The sequence below is a fragment of the Fusarium fujikuroi genome, chromosome FFUJ_chr07 (assembly GCF_900079805.1).
Source record: "Fusarium fujikuroi IMI 58289 draft genome, chromosome FFUJ_chr07".
Lineage (NCBI taxonomy): Eukaryota > Fungi > Ascomycota > Sordariomycetes > Hypocreales > Nectriaceae > Fusarium > Fusarium fujikuroi.
Window position 1 is genome coordinate 1,180,243 of NC_036628.1, and position 14,218 is coordinate 1,194,460.

At 48.3% G+C, this 14,218-nt stretch overlaps 4 protein-coding genes; 2 read left to right on the forward strand and 2 right to left on the reverse strand.

The window, feature by feature from the left end:
* Positions 1–138: 138 nt before the first annotated feature.
* Positions 139–2,267, reverse strand: FFUJ_08721 (uncharacterized protein; the record flags this gene model as incomplete). XM_023580545.1 has 3 exons in its annotated part: positions 139–978; positions 1,035–2,006; positions 2,064–2,267. The coding sequence occupies 3 exons, from the start codon at positions 2,265–2,267 to the stop codon at positions 139–141; spliced, it is 2,016 nt and encodes a 671-aa protein (XP_023433304.1).
* A 3,328-nt stretch (positions 2,268–5,595) lies between these two features.
* On the forward strand, positions 5,596–7,577 carry FFUJ_08720 (uncharacterized protein; the record flags this gene model as incomplete). XM_023580546.1 has 2 exons in its annotated part: positions 5,596–5,674; positions 5,731–7,577. The coding sequence occupies 2 exons, from the start codon at positions 5,596–5,598 to the stop codon at positions 7,575–7,577; spliced, it is 1,926 nt and encodes a 641-aa protein (XP_023433305.1).
* A 223-nt stretch (positions 7,578–7,800) lies between these two features.
* Positions 7,801–8,195, reverse strand: FFUJ_08719 (uncharacterized protein; the record flags this gene model as incomplete). XM_023580547.1 has 3 exons in its annotated part: positions 7,801–7,863; positions 7,917–7,982; positions 8,106–8,195. The coding sequence occupies 3 exons, from the start codon at positions 8,193–8,195 to the stop codon at positions 7,801–7,803; spliced, it is 219 nt and encodes a 72-aa protein (XP_023433306.1).
* A 2,683-nt stretch (positions 8,196–10,878) lies between these two features.
* FFUJ_08718 (related to serine/threonine kinase ARK1) lies at positions 10,879–14,010 on the forward strand (the record flags this gene model as incomplete). XM_023580548.1 has 3 exons in its annotated part: positions 10,879–11,788; positions 11,839–11,936; positions 11,986–14,010. The coding sequence occupies 3 exons, from the start codon at positions 10,879–10,881 to the stop codon at positions 14,008–14,010; spliced, it is 3,033 nt and encodes a 1,010-aa protein (XP_023433307.1).
* Positions 14,011–14,218: the final 208 nt, after the last annotated feature.

Here is a 14,218-nt window from a genome sequence, read left to right on the forward strand (position 1 = left end):
GTACATTTTGCATCTATACATCTTGTCCGTTGCAACAGTGCATCAAAGTCTCTCTGCTCGAAGTCACCAGTCAAAACGCCTGGCTTCAAATCAAGTTTCAAGTACAACCCTTTCTTGGAAGCTCTGGGCCGGTAGTGTTTAATTCCATTGCTTGTTCCCAGGATCGGTCCAATGACCCATCATACCAGGCACAACCTGCATATCCTCAAACTCGTGAATCATAGCGTCGTCCGCCGCAATCTTATCCATCGCTTCATCATGGGTCATACTGATCCAAAACTGTGGCAGTGTCCTATGCTGCTTCTTGACCTGGTAGATGCTACGAGCCATGCTCTTCACAGAACTACTCTCTCGCTCTGAAGCGCTCCATACCAAAGACATCCGTGAGAGGGCACCAATGTTGAAGCGCAGAACCTGGCGCAAGTTGTTCTCGCTATCGGGTGTGAATATAGCCCATCTGTTGAGGTGAATTATAGAGGACATTGTAACCACGTAACTGAAGAAGTGACTGTGAGAAAGTAGCGAGACACGATGGGTGACAAGCTCGCTGATCTCTGTCGCGGCCTGTATTATGTTCTTCGTATGGTTGTTGAAATCGTCTACTGACGATACAGAATCGTATTGGTCGGTCTGGTTGTTTGACTGGCTCAATATTGAGTTCAGCTGCGAGTATGGTTGATGAAGCAGAATCGACGTAGCGTGAGTTATCATGTGAGCTTGAAAGAGCATCTCATCAAAATGGCCATATTGCCGTAAAGCGTCTGCCTTTGACTTGGGTAAGCTGACTCGCCAACTCGTCAACATCGTCTGGATATTTCTGAGGCTTTCGTCGTCCGGTCCAGAAACGGGGGGGATTCTCAAGAGTCGTCCGAGGTTTTGAGCCGCTTGTATTCGATACGCGAAAGATGAAAACTCGTGGCTTGTACCGGAGAAGTCACTCTCATTCATATCCCTGAGATACATTGGCTCGGGAATGTCCTGCAGAGTCAATCTGGTCAGAGAAATTCTACCATACGAAGGAATTAATATCTTACACCGGACAGATACTCATATTCCTCGCAAGGCAAGGCGACATCAGAAGCTACATCGAACAGCAAAAAGTTCGTGCTTCGATGGACACCAGCGATTAGCCCATCCACAATGAAAAGCTCCCACCACGTCCGTCTCCAACTCTCTTCCATCATGGGAATGCCTCTCCCGTAAGTAGTCGCATATGATCTCGTATTGAGACCAATATCCACAGAAATTCTCTCGAGTCCAGATAATATTTGTCGAGCTTGGTCCTGTTGGCCTTGTCCATCCAACCCGATCAGAAGGAGTAACAAAGCCTGTACAAGGAACCCATCTTTTCGACGACGCGGTTCGTAGATGAGTTGATGAGCTTCCTGGAAGAATCTCCCCCGCTCTGAACATGCTGGAATATGTAATGAGCCGATCCAGCGCATTACAGCGAGTACGGGCATCACAGAACTCTCGTGAGAGATCATCAGAAGTGACTCCTTCGGCAACACAAAGGGATGTGCGGCATGGAAATGGTTGTAAAACGAGTCTATACAGCGTCCAGGTAAAGTCAGTGCAGGGACATGCGTCACGACATGTTCATGTTGTGGACTCGTGAACAAGTTGAGCATATCAGTTGATGTATCTGCTGTATCGTACGGCCCGAAGAAAGACATATCGTTCTCCATGCTGTTGCTAGCGTCCAAGGCAGGGTCGAGGAAAGGTGTCGATAATGGTGAGTTGAACATGTCGTCGCTCATATTGGAACTCAGAAATAAAGAGGATCCCAGCGAAGCAGAACGTTCTGGTCTTGATGTCACTGAGCCTTCGCCACTACGTGTTCGAGTTCGAGCTGGAGACACGCCGTGCTTCTTGCTGGGCTTTTGAACATTGCTCCTTCGAGGACCTTTGTAGCCCCGTCTTGAAGCCACATAGACACACTCAGAACCAGAACTAAGGCAGCGAGAACAAGGATTTACACCATCGCATTTCAGGTGTCTTCCCCGCTAAGAGAGAAATAATGTCAACAGTGGCTCTACCTCGTTGCAAGAGACAGTACTTACACAAGCCAGACAAGCAGCTGGGACAGAAGTCACACTCATGCGATTGCTCTCAGCCGCCGTAGACGTTGATCCACAAGGTGAAGCCCTCCCATCGACGCCAGAGCTGGGCGAATTTGAGTTGGAGGACAGTTCATCGTTCCCCGAGTATGTATCTTCTCTATTTGAGTTTGAGGTTGACTGGTGGAATGAGTTTCTGGGGTTCATTGTCGGAGAATACCACATATACGATGTGCTTAGAGGATCAGAATAGAATGAATAAGGTTGAGGAGAGGGAAACGGCGAGGAGAACTCGGAACGAGTCCCAGAGAAAGTCTTCCTTCTTTCGTCCATTGATGAGTGCTTCTTTGAAGATTGTTAGTGGTTTCAAGAGGTGAATTCAGGCTTCGATATAGGCCAATAGTGGGTATTTCGAGATTGAGGCGTTGGCGGTAGTTGACTGAAAGATGGGACTTAGTACAGGTGCTGACTGTGTCTTAGTCGAGTTCAGATCTTGAATGCCACTTTCTTAAGAAGGCGGTCGCTTGGCTTAGATCTAAAAGTGAACCTTGTTAGGGCGCCAAAGACAATATCTCTGAAGGGCGCAAGTGATCCAAGGTGACGATATTTGTTGAATAATCAACTCTCACTCGACATGTCTACTGGCATAGACTTTAGAGGGAAATGGAACCTGCAAAGAAGATGGAAGAAGATTAATAATACTTCGAAACGAATACGCTTCTGCATGGTCTGCCTGTTATAGATATTCTTCCTCAGGCACAGAACAACGTCATGTCACTGATGAACGAGCCGATTCTCCGAATGATTCAAAAGCAACCCTGGTTACCATGTCCAAATAGGACATTTAAGCGCCAGTCTCGATATCATCATGCTTCACTCGGAGGGCTATGTACGGAACCCGGCATTTCCATCATGGCAAACCGTGTACAGCCAAGCATCTCTCTTACAAGGACCATCTTCAGCCCTAGCACTAGCAAACGGCGGTAGTTCAGGGATCACGGAACAAGTAAGTATTTGAGATTGGGGGGTTATACTTCCTGCTCCCTACTCGCTACGCCATCCTCTTCATTCTGCCACTTGCATCATTCGCTTGCGTTGTCATTGTATTCGCTTGTGCCGCACAGATTCGAAGATGACAGGGGTAAGCTTGGTCCGACCTCGAAATGCAGACAGAGACTCGTGTCAGCCAGTAAGGTTAACCAAACTAGCGGACGCCCGCCCAGACTGTCGGTGCCACATGTTGAAATGGTGCAACGCTCGTTTAGTTGACTATCTTGCCTAGAGGAGGCAAAAAAACTGAAAGACCTCTATCCTAGGGGATGAAAATATTTGGATAACTGTAGCCTAAGCTGAGGGGGGGTCTTTACTAAGTTGATTTTAATATCCTCTTCTAAAGTCTCAAGTTCTCTTTTGCTCCCTGAGACCAGTCTTGCATTGTGAAGCACAGTTTTAAGAGGCTAGTTACAATTACTAAGTAAACCCGAGTCTTTAACATGGGGTGATTATCTCCAGGAGCTTATAACCACTAACCTGCGCGCGTTATATTAGAGAGCAGGGGTTACCAGCACAAGGGTGTGTCTAAGCTCTGCCATGGACCAATCAGGTCAGTCAGCTCGTACAAGTTGATCCATTTCTATAAACGGCCATGCAGGTCTCATTGCTTCAGAATATTGAGGGAACAACAGAAAACAGCATGTCACTTGCTTCCCTTTCAGACGATCCTCATCCCGTTCCAGTACCGAGCATGATGCAGCATGCAGGTCTTTGCCGCATCCCGACGTGTCGGGCTTGGCATAGTAGAAGGACAGGGGTGACAAGTATTTGCATTCTTTTCGTCTTGACCTCGTGGCTACGACATGTCTGTGGGTGTGAAGGCCGGCACTCATATGTCCCGGCCACACTGCCTCGATGTCAACTCCAGCAACTAACTATATGCGAGTCTAACAATACTAAGAGACCATCATCGTGCTTATGGCTTCACCCAAGGTCTAATCCTAAAACCTTAGTTCTTAGTACCAAAGATCATACCATTGCATAGCATCATAACTGGCTGGCTGAAGTGCTGTTATTACCCAGGCTTTTGCTAAGCTAATCTTGTATTTATCAGAGGCCATGCCATGTTGCAGCTTGCCAGGTGTGTGGGTATCATCCCCAAGCCTTTACAAGGCACCGGAAATCATGTCGGCAAGGTAATGCAACGCTGCGAGGTCTAGCTCTGCGGAAGTTGAAGGCCGCGGAGGTGGAAGTGGAAGTGGGAGTGAGAGTCAACTTAAGCCACGTTTTTACGCTTACCTGAGCCAGTAAGCCATGCAATTCTAGAACTGGCTTCGAAGATATCTCGACCAGAAGTGATGAATTGCGGCCCGCAAGCGGTGTTGCGGCATCTATCACGGACCGCGTACCCGGGATATTGGATGGCTTACTGAGAGCTGATGAGGATCAACTCCATAATTAGTAAGAATTAGAAGACGTTGACAAGACTTCCAAAAATACAATTGGTCTAACTTGACGCGGAATTTGAGACGAATGACGTACGTATTTTATTTCCCACAGGCTGACTCACAAGATGGTTCAAGCTGCCAACATCAACCTTAAACAAACATCCATCCATCATGTAGGTGGGTGTAATTTGGTGTTTAGCATCTCGGAGAAGCCGTCTGCATGTAACATCCGGATCTACAGCTACAATCCGAGTTAAATCCTAGCGAATCACACTGTAGTTTCTGGTGACAGGATATTCCATATTGAGTTAAGCACAAGACAGGGGTTGAGAGAAGCTGAACATCAAGTGCTGTAGGCAACCGTTTACTCAAGTCCTGTGGGCGGTCTGCTTAACAATTTCCAGCTCGAGGTTTCAGAGTAATGCAACATTACTGGCCTCACAAAACATGGAGTCAGTTCTCAACTTCGCAAACTACCGGCGTTAAGAAGATCATGCATGAAGCGGAAATGGCAGTTGCTTAAGGGCCCTGGTCTCGAAGGATTCATGTACATCCGATCCATGGCGATTCGGGTCCTTTCGGCATTTATACGTCCCTTACTCATGGTAACGGGGTTGCTTACAGTACACTACACTACACTACTGTACACGGCGTGTGTCGCTAATACGAAAAAGAGATCGACAAGATAGATAGACGAAGAGTGCACGAGTCAATTGCAGCCCTGTTGAAGGATCCGAACGACTCGATAATTGTTGCAGGAGGAATGCCATTGGCCGCATTTACGGGTTTCCATATTCGACATCAATTAACCAGCCTTGGATCCAATTCATCATCTCATCTCTGTTCTTGTTTGTCTTTCCCTTCTATCTCCGGGCTGCTTATCATAGCTCCCACCAATCATCACCTCATCCCGACCTCGCATAATCCCCCGCAGTGTCGAATACATCCATAATTTTAGCTCCTGAACCACTCAGTGAGTGACAAGAAGTCACTCCATCACATCCCATCACAGCAAGTTCGTCGGCCGCCTCATACCCTGCTCAGCCGCACAGCCTCTCTGCCAGGAGCCCTAAAATAAGCTGCAGTAGGGCGCAATGGACCCTGTATCCCTTGCCGGCTTGGCGCTGGGAGTTGCTTCCATCAGCCTCCAGGTCTACACAGGATGTATTCAAGGTAAGCAACTCTAGCTCATCGTAACCAGCATCACATGTGAAATTGACATCCATCAGGGATACAGCTCCTTGTTACGGCATTGGGCTATGAGGATGAGTGCAAATATCTCAATCTCCGTCTCAGGATGGAACAGCAGCGTCTGTTTTGCTGGAGTGAGGCTTCTGGCCTGCTTGACCTTGATGCCAAGAACCAAGACAAGGTTCTCAACTCAAACGTATTCAATCTTCACCGCCAGACTGTGATTGATCTCCTTGTTCAAATCCAGTGCCTCTTCAATGAGTTTACAGAATACCAGCAGAAGCACAATAACCTTTCTACCGTCGTGGATAAAGATGGCGTCTTGGATTCACCAGAAAAAGATGCCAAGCTGTCAAACTATCCTATGAGTGATAAGAAACGGAACTTTATCAAAAAGGCCATGGCTGGACTCAAGTCCAAATCATCAGAAAGCCTTACTAGGTTAAGGTGGACTTCATTTGACAAGCAAGGGTTTGAAAAGTTGCTGGCCAAGTTTTCAGTCCTCAACGACAACATGACCAATATCCTCGATCACTCCTTGCAGGTCGAGATTCGCAATACCGTACAGGACACCAACCGTGGGGTCCTGTTACTCCATCACAAGATAGCCGATCTGAGTCATCTTGTGTTAGCTCTCAAGTCTCAGCTCGATGCAGGTTCCCGGCTTGGACCATCGCAAATGTCCAAACTGGAAAGGGAAGCCAATGCTGACGCTCTACGGCAATTGTCGAGATTAGCCAAATTCAAGGCCTTCAATGAGACTATCGATCCCAAGTCAGATAGCCCAGCAGTCTTTGATGAAACTGCTGCAAAATTCCTCGATCTTGCAAAGCCGGGCCATCAGCGCAATCTATTCATCCCTCGATACCTCATAGAGCTAGACCCTGAGGTGGATGAATCAGAGGCTCCACGATGCGAGGCTTTCATGAAGACAGCAGAAGGCAAGAAGAAGGTTTGGATTGAGTGGAAGGACTATGACAATATAGATACCCAACCAGGTTCGCTATCAAAGGCCGATATCATTGAGAGAGTCCGAAAACTTGCTGCTTTGCTGAACCATAGTCCCAAGCCCGAGGCCTTTCGCACTCCTCACTGTCTGGGGTTCTTCGATAAAGCTGATCCTAACATCCCCGAGGATGACGTTGATATTCTAGATCGAAGACTCGGCCTCATATTCGAGCGCCCATCCGACGATAATCTACAGACCTCTCTCCCACCTGTTTCGCTCCGCGAGCTTCTTCAAGACCCAAAGGTCCGCAAGCCTCGTGTTACAGAACGGGTGTACTTGGCACATGCTATCAGCAATTGCCTCCTCTACCTTCATGCTGTACACTGGCTACACAAGGGTCTTCGCAGTCACAATGTGTTGTTTTTCCGAACCCGTGATGGCCGCATAGACTACCGCCAACCATATCTCTCAGGTTTCGATTTTTCACGGCCTGGAGGGTTAGATGAGATGACGGATGCACCGGGAGATGATGCAGAGCATGATCTATACCGACATCCCAACGCCCAGTCAAACCGTCGACGAGATAGAGAGCGTTCGAAGAAAAGCTTCGACATTTATAGCCTGGGTGTCATTCTAGTCGAATTAGCACATTGGCGTCTGGTTGAAGATGTGCTGAGTATCGACATGAGGCGTGCGCGCGGGAGACCTGATGTTGTGCGCGGTGTACGAGAGGCTCTGCTGGAGGAAGACCAAGTCGCATCAGTAGGTGCTGACATGGGAGAGAGGTTTGAAGATGCAACACGGAAGTGTTTGGCTGGAGGTACGGACTTGGGGCTCAGTGAGGGAGATGATGAGACACGAGATGAAGTTGCGGAAAAGTTATCAATGAAATTTTATGAGGACGTGGTAAAGCGATTGGAGGGTGTGGTCGTGTAGAGCGAGTATGGTTTAGGGACGCATTTAGACTTGTCATAACTGAGCGAAACGATGAGAGAAGGGCCGTGAACTAAGTATTCGAACGAGGTATTATTTGAAGACAAAGCTATCGAAATCGTCGTGTCATTAGCCGACGATGGTATCCCTTTGAATTGTCCCCCCAAATGATTCGTGCCTGAACGCCAGAGCTTTACTCTATGATATCCTTGCCCACGGAAATTGTTTAACAGCAGCAGTCTAGGCATTCGAAACAGCAAAGACCAGCGCAGATACCACAGCAAATAGCCTGGGAAGAATGTCAGTTAATGTTGCAGAGTTGAGTGAATTGGTTGTTCTTACACCACCGTCTTTGCCTCCTCGCATGCTCATTTCAGGCTGTTCCATTGTCATGGGCTGAACTGGGCGCTGTCAAAAACGAGTTGGTTAATCGTGATTCACAATGTTTGAAATCCAATGCTTGACTATTGTGTCTTGGCGATTGGAAAGACTTTTGGTAGAAGCCAAGCCAGAGGTTCGTGGGTGACATACCGGCTGCTCGGTGCTGGTTCGCTCGGCAGGGAACGCTGCGGGGGCCGGTTCACGGGGCATTTGCATGGCCGAAGAAGTAGTAGAAGGCATATTGACGGTTGTAAACGGGAGTATAAGACTGAATTGATTGGTGCATATAAGTATAGAGGTTTATAGACAAGCAGTTGGTGTTCTATTGTGTATATCACGATGGGTTGAAAAAAGAAGGATGAAAATCAGGCCAGGACAAAGAGCGCAACGTTGTTGTTATAAGGCTCTCACTCTCAAGCAGCTGATTCTACGGACGGGACAGGGTCCACGGTCCATTAGAGGCGGGCCCCATTGACTCAAACGAGGCATCGGGATTTGGGGCTGACAGGCAGGATTAGCATTGGATTTCCCCTTCAACGCGGCACATGGACTCATCCCCAACAATAACATGACCATGTCCATGTCCATGTACGGGCATGTCCCTTCGGTGCCGTGACCTCCGGGCAAGGTCAGCCGGAGCCCACATGGGAGTCACTCTACTGAGGATTCGTCTACTGCAAGACATCACAATTCGGCAACTATCGACATCATCATGACTTGAGAGATACTACCTCTTAGCATCGCAGATCCTGCACCTATCAAGTACTGCACAAGTCTCCCACTTGGGCGTGGCTGCTGATGCGAATCGCTCCACGGACGGCACGTCCGATGCCCCGGGCTAAAAAAGACTACTGCTGTACCTAAACAGAACGAATAATACCTAGCCTGAGCAGCAGAAAAAGAAACAATGACGTATGCCTGACGGGAACTACTGAGTGGTTGGAGGCGGACCCCTGCTCGCAAACCAGCGTGTTCTGGAACAAGCCTAATCCCTTAGGAGTTGGCTCTTCTGTAATGTTACATATTCTAGAAACTATAGAGAGCCACTTTCTCGGTGTTCGGATTGAGGCTTTTCTTCTTGATACACGTATTGAATTGCGAGTTCTTTCTAAGAATAGCTGTGTCGGTTCGGCCGAGTCATTGATCATGGCTTAGAGTCTATCTGGCAGATTGGCACGGTTATAACGGCGGAGAACGTGTGCGTAATCCGTCTGTTAAGCCACTGCGACAACGTCAAAGCTGAGGCTGTAAATAAATGGGTTAACTTTAAGTTTCAGAGAAGGTTGATGTGATTTACCGCAGGGGATTCTTGAATATTATTTTATGCGATAATTAAGTAAACCTGGTGAATAATTCGTCTCCTCCTTGAATTTCTTTGACATCAACTTGATGGCTTATGCCAATGAACAACTGAACAAGGGAGAAGTTACCTCGGAAAGTTACCTCGGATTGCTATATCTATGGAGTATCCATCAGATATAAGTTCCAATTCTCTATACTCTGATCTCCCCCAGTCTTACTTATCTGGTGAGAAGCTGACTGTAACAAGGATTAGCATATGCTCGAATTGCTTTTTGACATGATACTGGTTCCGTAGTCTTTGAGCGATATGTAACCTCTGCGAATAATTTAGATAGTCAGTAGTGCTATAAAACTACGTATGTAAAGCTCGTCTGGAACTGTTTAGCGTTTAGAACAGTGCCCTTGTGCGACGAAAGAGAGTTTAATGCATGAATTTTGAATTATCTTGCCCCAGATGGCCGCACAGGAATCCGGCGTTCACACAGACTATGCCGTTGGAATCGCATGAACTATGTACTCCATCAACTGATTATTCAAAGTTGACCCAGTGACACCCATATGATAAAGATACGAGCGAGAAAAATATATTATCCACTCAAATAGGTTGGGAAGCCAAACACCTCGTGACTTGTCCAAATGCAAAGGATTGGTAGATGTGGTACAGGGTAGGTAGTTCTGCACTCGTAGATGACTTCGATGAACGAAAGCGATAGTATCTTCAATTGATAGTTGAGAGAAACGCTACGTTGCTTTCTATGCAATTTCCATCTTTTCCATGTTACCAATAAGGATGGTTCTCAGTGCTTCATTTTCTGCCACTACATGCATGATACAGCTCTAAGGTGCTAATCATTAATAATAAGCCCAAGATTTAAGCAACGCCCAACACAATTACACTGTCTAATAAAGAAACAGGCTAAAATTGCGGGAAGCTCATCCTTACCCGCGGTTGTATCAATTTCATAGCGAAACATTGACTGTCAGCTGGATGAAACATGAAGCTAACAGGGTCACTCATAAACGTGGTGGTCACAAGATTAGAGAACTCAACAAGAATACGTACTCTGTGTCGATACGTACTTAGATACATACTTCTATAATAACTGCAAAACGGTTTTATTAGCAGTATGCAAACCTAAATGCAAAGGTAGGTATTCAGTTGGAATAAAGTTAGATCTCAGCATCTAGATTCTGGGATTTACCGACATTTCCCCGCTGTTGAAACAATGAATCAGAAAATGGAGTGGAATGTGAGGTGGCAGTGGAGTTCCTTGATCCGGGGGACTAAGCCACTGAGTATCGAACCTATGATAGGTAAGGTCAGGCCTGCAACCTCCAACAACTTGCCAGGGGCCATGTGTTTTTGACGATGCGACCGTTCTAAATCACTCCTATACTTAGCATTTGTTTGATCCCAATGACTTGAATTGCCAATTTTTCCGTTCCTTTTTCTTCAATTCTGCCCCGATCGAATCTCCTCGACCCCCTTTCGACCGCCAGACGCTTTCTTGGCTCCTTGGCTCAAGCTCGCTCCCTGTTGGACGGGGTCGCCGTCATCTCCCTCACCCTCGAAATCCTCCTCAACAGTCATCGTCAATAATCGTCTGTATTCGCGCTCACGATGGCTTCACACGGCCAATACCCCCCTGCGCATATGATGCCCAACAAGCATCATCATCATGCCCCTTACGGCTCTCCTGCGGCCATCCCTGGAGGCGCTCCGGCTGGTACCTTCGCCCCAGGCACCAAGATCCAGGTTGGCAGCCACCGCGTGGTGATTCAGAAATATCTCTCCGAGGGAGGCTTCGCCCATGTCTACCTCGTCAAGCTGGCCAAGCCTGTCGACGGCACCGATCAGGCTGTCTTGAAGCGAGTTGCGGTCCCCGATAAGGATACCTTGCGGGGCATGCGCATCGAGGTTGAGACAATGAAGCGTCTGAAAGGCCACCGACCGATCGTCACATATATCGACTCGCATGCCTCCGAGCTTCAAGGAGGAGGATACGAAGTTTTTCTGCTCATGGAGTTTTGCAATGGCGGTGGCTTGATCGATTTCATGAACACCAGGCTACAACACCGCCTCACGGAGCCAGAGATCCTTAACATCTTCACCGACATCGCTGAGGGTGTCGCGTGCATGCACTACCTAAAACCGCCACTGCTACACCGCGATATCAAAGTTGAAAACGTTCTTATTACCGCCAGAGGATCCTCCAAACGATTCAAGCTTTGCGATTTCGGTTCAGCCGCATCTCCTCGTCCCGCCCCCACTACCGTCACCGAATGTCGTCTTATGGATGAAGATGTACAGAAGCACACCACGATGCAGTACCGGAGTCCTGAGATGATCGATGTATACCGCAAGCAACCCATAAACGAGAAATCTGATATTTGGGCATTGGGAGTTTTACTGTATAAGCTGTGCTACTACACTACTCCCTTTGAGGACCAGGGCCAATTGGCAATTTTGAATGCCAGTTACAGATTCCCAAGTCACCCTGTATTTTCTGACAGGCTCAAGAAATTGATAGGTAATGCTCATTGGCCCTGGTTGTTTGTTTCAGGACTGACATGGTTTCAGCATCAATGTTGAGAGAGAACTTACAAGATCGACCGAATATCTTCCAAGTACTAAAGGAGGGATGCGCCATGCAAGGGCGTGATGTTCCCGTTCAAGATGTAGGTGTACGATCCACCCAAGAAGAATTCATAATAACAATGGCCACAGATTTACAGTCGTTCGCAACCCCACGCAAGAACCGATAGTCCTCAACCCAAGGCCCCAAAACCAGAACAAACTCCTGCTGTGGGTGCTGTGTTTACCCGAGCCGAACCCCAGAAGCAAGTTATTCCTGATGTTGTACCGATGCGAAGAGGACGACCGGCGGCTTCCCCAGCTCCGGCCAAGGTAGTCCAGAAGCCGGATGCTTCTCCGATGAGGAAGACTGAGGGGGACCCATTTGCTGCCCTTGATTCCAAGGCTGCCTCCAAAGGATTTGACGAATTATCTTCAAGATTCCCTACCCTCGATCAGTTTTCACTATTGCATGATCAAGGCACCAAATTCGATTTTGATGTCTCCTCACCCGTCTCACCCACAGGCAATACGTCATCTGATTTGAACGAAAGAGTGACGGCAAAATTGGCCGACGAGGCATTCGCAGCGCCGCAGACCGAGTCTCCTCGACCGAAGCCCGTGTCTAGGACACACTCGGTCACTCCTGTCGGACACCATGCTGCAGTTGCTTCACCTCCCTTGGAACCCCCCCTTGCTAAGACTTTGTCTGCACCAAGTAGACCTGACATTAGCAGGGCGCAGTCGATCATTAGCAACAACCCCGAGCTGCAAGCGATCTCTTCTCAATCCAACTCCCGATATGTCTCGACTGGCACGATGACCTCGACACCTCCACCTGAGAAGTTCAGCCGGGATGTGGAACGACCTGTTCAGCGCGAAATCGCTGAATATTCTCGTTCCAGCAGCGCTACAAGGCAGGTTGACCCGAGTGCAGCGCAGTGGAACGCAGAGGAACCCCGTGCTGCAGTCTCACAAAGAATTTCGGCTTTTCAGCAGCCTAGTCATGAACGTCAGCCATCTTCATCGAGGCCCTCACTTGAAGGCGGCCGTCCTCGTGCTGATTTCCTAGAACCTGCTGCTCGCGCCTCACCAGCCCCTTCTCGGCCACGACCTGCTAGTACGAATCTTGAGGGTACGACTCTGGATTTCTTGCGTGAAAGAGAGGCTGCATCACGCTCATCAAGCCGACCGCCCCAATCTCGCTCCCCCTATCAAGAGCCAGCTGACGAACCACGCACGTCGAGCGATATGGAGTTCTTGAGAAGTCTGGAGGATTCGGAGCGTACCAAGTCTAGCAAGCGTTCCAGCTTGACTTCGCTTTCTGGCAACAAGAACATTCTGGCAGGAAAATTCGGTGATGCATTCAAACGCTTCGAAGGCAGCTCCCCTAACAATGGGAGAATCCCTTCGCCAGAAAGGGACATGGCACGTCGTGATCTCACTCCTATCGCAGGCTCTGAGGCAACCGATGGACGCAGTGACGATGGTCATTTCCATGATGACGAGGATCGCATGACACCTGAAATGAGGCGGGAAATGGAACGGCTGAAGCTTCAAGAAGAGGAACAACGCGTGGAAGCAGCACAAGCCGAATATAGAAAGCGGGTTGCTGCAGGACAGCGCGGACCACCAGTTCCGCCTAAGAGTATTGGGGGAGTTTCCCGTGCTGTCAGCATTCAGAACAGGGTTCAGAGTCTCTTGAATGAAGACCAAAAACCGTCCAGCATCCAAAGAACTGCCCAAGGTTACGGAAAGTACACTGATGTTCCGGAGACTGGCAACAAGCCCGAGAAATCTCTTCCTGGAGTTCCCAAAAAGCCCTTGATGGTGGCGAAAACACGGATCGATTCACCTCAAGCACGAGGTCCTTCTTCGACATCTTCTGCGCCCCCAGCTCTTACATCCAAACCCCCAGCGAAACCCCCAGCTCCAAAGAAACCAGTGCATCTCAACAGTCTGCCCACTGGCCCACGACCATCATCACCCCAAAAGCCCACACGAGCTCAAACATCGACGGAAGAGCTGATTGAATTTCCCGGACAACAAATGGTGGACATGACAGCTAAAGAGAAGGATGATTATATTCAGGACTTTTCCAAAAGGTTCCCCAGTCTCGGTTCGATCGAAATGGTTGAGCGAGAGATTGGGGGCCAGAACGGAGGATCAAGCCGGTAGATAGACATTGGTGAAGGGATTTAGAACTGCCATACTGCACATACATTTGAATATACTCAGCGCATAGCGTCCAGAATGTTTCTGGTAAAAGAAAAGGTCCTGTTTCTAGATGATGAAAGTCATGTATATGGTGGGGTTATGCATATATGCAGTATACTTCCTTATCTTATCTCCCAATATTTTTTTTCGGCCCTTGACTTGTAGCTGG